Source organism: Terrapene carolina, unplaced genomic scaffold (genome assembly GCF_002925995.2).
Source record: "Terrapene carolina triunguis isolate 2854851 unplaced genomic scaffold, T_m_triunguis-2.0 Scaffold26712, whole genome shotgun sequence".
In the NCBI taxonomy this organism is placed as follows: Eukaryota; Metazoa; Chordata; order Testudines; family Emydidae; genus Terrapene; species Terrapene triunguis.
This window is the reverse complement of record NW_020691063.1, coordinates 1-6,258: the sequence shown is the minus strand read 5'-3', so window position 1 is coordinate 6,258 and position 6,258 is coordinate 1. Positions and strand designations below refer to the sequence as shown.

General features: G+C 64.1%; 1 protein-coding gene across 1 annotated transcript; it reads left to right on the top strand.

The window, feature by feature from the left end:
• Window positions 1-940: 940 nt before the first annotated feature.
• LOC112109111 (kinesin-like protein KIFC3) lies at window positions 941-3,477 on the top strand. The gene is made up of 4 exons (XM_026662380.2): window positions 941-1,054; window positions 1,373-1,502; window positions 2,350-2,579; window positions 3,056-3,477. Exons 2-4 carry the CDS (start codon window positions 1,373-1,375, stop codon window positions 3,179-3,181), a joined length of 486 nt encoding a protein of 161 aa, XP_026518165.1. The 5' UTR covers window positions 941-1,054; the 3' UTR covers window positions 3,182-3,477.
• Window positions 3,478-6,258: the final 2,781 nt, after the last annotated feature.

The window sequence follows — 6,258 nt, the reverse complement described above, 5'->3', positions numbered from 1 at the left end:
TGGGGTTTTTTCGCCTTCCTCTGCAGCATGGGGCGTGGGTCACTTGCTGGAGGATTCTCTGCACCTTGAGGTCTTTAAACCACGATTTGAGGACTTCAATGGCTCAGACATAAGTTAGGGGTTTGATACAGGAGTGGGGGGGGTGAGATTCTGTGGCCTGCGATGTGCAGGAGGTCAGACTAGATGATCATAATGGTCCCTTCTGACCTTAAAGTCTATGAGTCTATGACTAGGGGGTGCTGTGCTGGGACAGGGGGAGGGGCCGCAGCAGGAGGCGCTCTCAGCACTGATTGACAGGACCCCAGAGTGCACTAGGGGAAGCTGTTCTGCAGGGGGCGCTATCAACATTGATTGATGGGACCCCAGAGCAGCACTAGGGGGCACAGCAGGGGGCACTATCGGCACTGATTGACGGGACCCCAGAGCTCACTAGGGAGCGCTGTACTGTAGGTGGCACTATTGGCATTGATTGATGGGACCCCAGAATGCACTATGGGGCTCTGTACTGCAGGGGGCGCTATTGGCACTGATTGACAGGACCCCAGAGCAGCACTAGGGGGCGCTGTGCTGCTGAAGATGCAGATTTAAGCTGAAACATAACGCGAGGTCCTGGGTAAATCCCAGCTCAGATGAATCCATGCTGCCTCCTTAAATCCTCCTGTTGGTTTCAGTTGGATCCAGGATTCCTCTTCACTTGTTCTAAGCTGCTGTTCAGAGTGGCTGTGCGCCCCACTCCAGAGGTGGCTGCATTTTCATGGAGAGGGCAGTCATTGCTCTGTATGGTTTGTGAAGCCCTAGGTCCTAGACTCCCCATGGCCCGTCCCCTTCCTAGCATCCCTGTCTGCAGACTCGATACCGTCTCAACCCGCCCTGAGGGACCCAGAGCACCCACGGGACCCAGCCTGAGCCGATGTTCTCACCCCCCTGCAGGGATCTGCTTGGGAAGGAGCCGCAGGAGAAGCTGGACATCAAGCTGAACCCTGACGGGAGTGGGCAGCTCCATGTGCCAGGCCTGACCAGTGTGGAGGTGCAGGGGCTCCGGGAGATCCGAAAGGTACCAGGGGACAGGGCAAAGCCACACATGGCCTGCGGGTGCAGAGGAGGAGTGAGGGGGCGGAGTGGAGCTAAAAGGGGCGGAGTCAGTGCTCATGAATTGGTGAAACCTGGTCCAGCCACCCCTCTGCTTCCTCCCTTTGCTGGTGCTACTGACTCAGTCGGTGCTGCCCAGACCGGTGCTCTGCGGGCGCTTCGCCGAGTAGAGCGGGAGGCTCCCCGCGGCTGCTGCACGTCAGCGCGTCTGGGGACTGTGAGGTTCTCTCCAGCTCCCCCGTTCCTGGTGGGTTCATTCCCTCGGCCTTTGGCTTTGCCTCAGATGCTGTCGCTGGGGAAGAGGAACCGGGCGACCTACTGCACCAACATGAACGAGCGCAGCTCCCGGTCCCACGCCCTGCTCACCGTCACCATCACCGGCACCAACTGCAGCACCGGCACCAAGACCTCAGGTACCCACTGCCGCGGGCCTGCGCCACAGTCCTCTCCTGGATCCCCGGCCTGCTGTGTGTCGCCCCCTGCTGGCTGCGCCACGACAGGGAGAGATGCCCTGGGACAGCCTGGGGGCGGCAGAGCCACTGGAGTCAGTCTGTCCATCGCAGCTGATGGACAGGAGGCGAGGAAGAGGGCTGGGGGGCTTTGGACGTCATGGTCAGTGCCGGGGACACACTGATTCAGGATTTCCGGGGGGAGGGGGGGCACTTGAGGCTTGGTGTTTGTGGGAGGCCCCAGAGCCTTGCTCCGGCCACCCCCACGCTGGGGCAGAGGGCCCCCGGAGGCTGCTCTGAGGTCAGACCAGGCTTCTCAGGGCAATGTGGGGTCCTAGGCAGGAATGGCCGGCTGAGGAGGTGTCAAGTCGCCCGGGGCTCGCTCAGGGGAGGGTTGGCTGATTCCAGGGCAGAGACCGGCTGGTGTTCCTGGCTGCCAGCCGACCCGCGCAGGTATGTCTGTGCTGCAGTTTGGCCCGTGTCAGCTGGCTCTGGCCAAGTGGTCTGAATTGCAGGCTCAGATTTATCACTGTTGATGCAAAATTGTGCTCCCATCTGTGTGCAGGAATGGAGAGGTCCCAGCTCCTCTCTTGTGGGGCAGTGTTAGGTGTGGTTCGGGTCTGGGAGCCCAGTGCCAGCTGGAGGGGGAGTGAGGGGATCTGGAGGGCGGGCAGGGAAGGGCTGCGGCTCCCCCAAGAGCACCCCACACCTGGTCCCTTCCTGGCAGACCCAGCCCTGCCTGGCTCCCCGGAGCCCACCGTTCAGGTCCCGCTAAAGCCCAGACTCTCCTCTTGTGTCTCCGGTGCCCCAGGGAAGCTGAATCTGGTGGACCTGGCGGGTTCTGAGCGGGTCTGGAAGTCGGGGGCGCAGGGCGAGCGGCTGAAGGAAGCTCAGAACATTAACAAGTCCTTGCTGGCCCTGGGGGAGGTGATCCAGGCCCTCAGAGCCAAGCAGGGCCACGTGCCTTTCCGCAACTCCAAGCTCACCTACCTGCTGCAGGACTCCCTGGGCAAGGGCAACAAGACTGTAATGATGGTGCAGGTAGGTACCGCCAGGCCTGGGGCATGCTGGGGAATGGCCGCACTGCATGCTGGGGTTTGTAGTCTCCGCAGGCCGCATCTCCCGCGCGTGAGCTGCTGCACCCAAAATGCCTCGTGGAAATTCGCCATTCTGTGGCAGAAAAAAGAGGGAATAACCGTTGTTGTTTGTGTAGGACCTACATTATTTCACCCTGTGCTGCTGCCTCTGGCCAGCAGGGAGAACGCTGCTGACTAACAGACTTCCCAGTCCAGGACGATACGGGGGTCGCCGAGGGCTTGGTTGGTTCCTGCTCAGCTGAGAGTGGGCCCATGTCACCCCTCCCCGCACACCCTACTCATGTCCGTTATTACCATGCTGAGGGACCCCTGGGGGGGGTGTGTGGGATGGGACTCTGGGGGATAGGGCCCGCTGCCCCTTGGTGGTGAAGGCAGGTAATTCTAACCAGGCCCCCTTACTCCGGCCGTCTCTCCCCCCAGATCTCGCTACTGGAGAAGAACGCGGGGGAGACCATGTGTTCCCTGAAGTTCGCCCAGCGCGTCTGCAAGGTGGAGCTGGGCCCGGCTTCCCGCAGGATCGACTCCTGGGGCCAGAGCGAGCTCTGAGCCCGCCTGGCCCCGTCCTTGTGCCCAAGATGCAGGCAGCAACCCCACCTGTCTCCAGCCGTGGCCGAGCAAGGGGGCACCAGGGCAGGGTAGGCAGGGGCTGTCAGCTGGGAGGGAGCACTCGCATCCAACAGCCAGCGCACCCACGGGGCGACGGGGGCGTCTGGTCCCAGACACCAGGCTGCCGGTGGAGCCCTGGCCCCCTGAGCCCAGTAGCAGGGCAGAGAAGCAGGGGAAGGGAAAGGCCTGGCCTGACCATACCATGCTAGGCTGGTTCCCTCTGCCCACTAGCGGGGACCCCGGCAGTGTCCCCAGCTCGGCAGGGCAGGGCTGCTACACCCCCCATCCTGGCGGGGGGGGCTGTGATTTCCTCCAGCCGTGGGGTCCCTCTCGGGCCAGGCACACGCCCTGAGCAGGGCCACGCTGGGCCCATTGTGACTAGGAGACGTGACCCCCTCCCCCCCATTACTCCTGTAGTACAGGTCGCCCAGCCCCCCATGCTGGGTATTGACAGCCCTTGCCCTGGGCGAATGAAGGTTTGGCCCAGGGGAGGGGGTCCTGGGTCTCCCCTCTGACTCCGTTCTCACCTCTGCTGGGCCCCTGACGACGGAGGAAGGCTGTGTGGGACAAAGGGCTCCCACTCTGCAACTGTTATTGTAGGGCCTATCCTAACGGTCGGGCATGCTCCCTGCGTGTGCGTAAAGCACACGGAGCAGTCGCCCTGCCCTCCGAATGGGCGAATAGGGGGCCTTGCCCCCACCCCACAGCAACGCCCCCACACACTGCCTGACAATTGCTGAGCAGCTGCTGCCTTGAACAATCACGCATGCTCCTCCGCACATGCATGTCCGAATGCACATGCAAAGCCAGGTACATGTGCACCTACAACCCCCTGGCCACCCACTTGGGGGGAGATCATGGAGGAATCCTTCCCCTCCCCTTTCCTCGAACCCTGTGCCAGAAGGTAATTAGTGCAATAGCCTGGAGGGAGGCATGAGCTGGCCACCTCCACAGCACCCCCTGCTGGAATAACTAGGAGCCCTCCCTTAGCCAGTGCTGCCCCATTCCCTGCAGTTGCCCCCTGCTGGAGTAGCTGGGCACTCCACTCCCAGCCAGTGCTCCTGCCCCACTGCCTGCTGGGAGAGGCCCTTCATGCCCTGTCTCCAGGTCTGCGTCCAATGGGGCAGAGGGGCTGCTGGGGGAGGGATGGGGCCCCCAGGCTGTATCTGTGCTATCTGAGCCCTGTTCCCACTGGACGCTTGCAGGGGCAATAAAGAGGAACCTTTGCACCCCAACCTGCTCTCGATGCTGCCTTATTAGGGCGAGGGGCCCAGGTGTGAGACATCCCTCCCCCCATCTCCATCTCTGCATCCACCCACCGGACCCTGTGTCTCCTGCACCCTCAGCCAGGGTGGGGTCCAGTGCCACCCATCTGCCGTCCCCCTCCACTTGCCGGAGCAAAGAACCTGCTGGCCCCAGCCTCTGCAATCCCCACAGGTCATCCCTGGGCCAGCCCCAAACACCCTCTCACAGCCGATGCCCATGGCCCTGTGCCCTGGCAGAGGGGTTAGCTTCGTATTTCCTGCCATGGGTTCCATGACCTCACCTTGCTCCTATTCCCCCCCCCCCCCGTAGTGAGGAGTCACAGCTGGAGCCGGGGGTGGAACGGGACAGGCTCAGGGAGCCGGGGGGAGCAGGCTGTGGGTCAGCGTAAGGCAGAGGCAAGTGATCGGGTCAGCGCAGAGAGCAGCACGGCCAAGTCTCCATTCACCTTTATTCATAGCTGTGCGTGCGCACACTTTACACATGTATCCCCCCAAACCTCCACCCCCACCCGCTCACCTTCCCACTGGGGCAGGTCGGAGGAGGGGCAGGCCCGGCCCAGGCTCTGGGACCTGCTCCCTGACTCCCAGGCCATGCCCCAGCCTGCACCGCTCCCACCTGGGCCCAGTGGCCAGGCCATGCTGTGCGCTGGGCCTGCCGGCTCTGTGGTGCAGGTCAGGGGCTTGGGAGAGGCTGGGCTCCGGGGCAGGGCCCGTGGGGAGCTGCCCTTCCCCAGATTTTGGCCTTTATTGCACGTTTAGCATCAGCCATCGCCCGGCAGCCGTGCTGCTGCCCCGCCGGAAAGGGGCTGCCCCCGCGCCCCTCAGAAACCCCCGTACTGTGGCAGCATCAGCTGCTGGGCGTGCCAGGGCGGAGGCGCTGGGTGAGGGGCGTGACTGGCCTTGCTGGGGGGGAGGGCCGGGAAGGGGCCGTCCAGGTCCATGGGGACGCCCAGCAGCGGGGGAAGGGCCGCCGGCGAGGGCTGAGGCACGAGGTCCCAGTAGGCCGGGCTGACGTAGGCAGTGGGGCAGTAGCTGAGGTAGGGCAGCCCAGGGATGGGGGGAAAGGCAAAGCAAGTGGGGATGAGCGGGGGCAGGCCCACGGCGTAGGAGGGGGGGAGCTGGTGCCCGGGGGATACCGGCGGGGTGCGGCACGCGGAGCCCTCTGAGTCGGAGCTGCTGCTCGGGAAGGTGTGGAGCAGCCGGGGGCGCTTGGCCAGAGCCGGGGCCTGCGGGCTGCCTGGGCTCTTCTCATCCAAGGGCAGCGTAGAGGCAGAGGAGGAGCGAGTCCGTGGGATGCCAGGGCCCCTCAGCGCAGGGGGGGAAGGAAGCGGGAAGGGAGAGGGCTCCTGGCTCTCCGGGTGTGGAGACCTCCCCGGCCTGGGCAGCCCCTGACGCCCAGGCTGCTCGTTCAAGTCCACCTCGTGCAGGTTCTGCAGCAGGGACTGGATGGAAAAGGAAGTGTCCAGCCGGGGCCTGGGACGTGGGGCCTGAGTCTCTGGATCGGCCCCCGGGGTGGGAGCTCTAGCGCCCACGCTGGCTGCAGGCTGCAGCTGCTGGGACCCCCCCCTGTAGTGCTGCCCGTGCAGGATGAAGGGGGCCAGGTCGCTGGCGAAGGAAGCCGCCTCCTGCCGGGAGATGGCCGTGTTCTGCAGCTTCAGGGCGTCCGGGGGGATCTGGCTCACGTCCACCGTCCAGAAATTCCCTTTGGCCTTGGGCTTCGCGGGATCCTTCAGCAGCTGCCGGGGAGAGAGC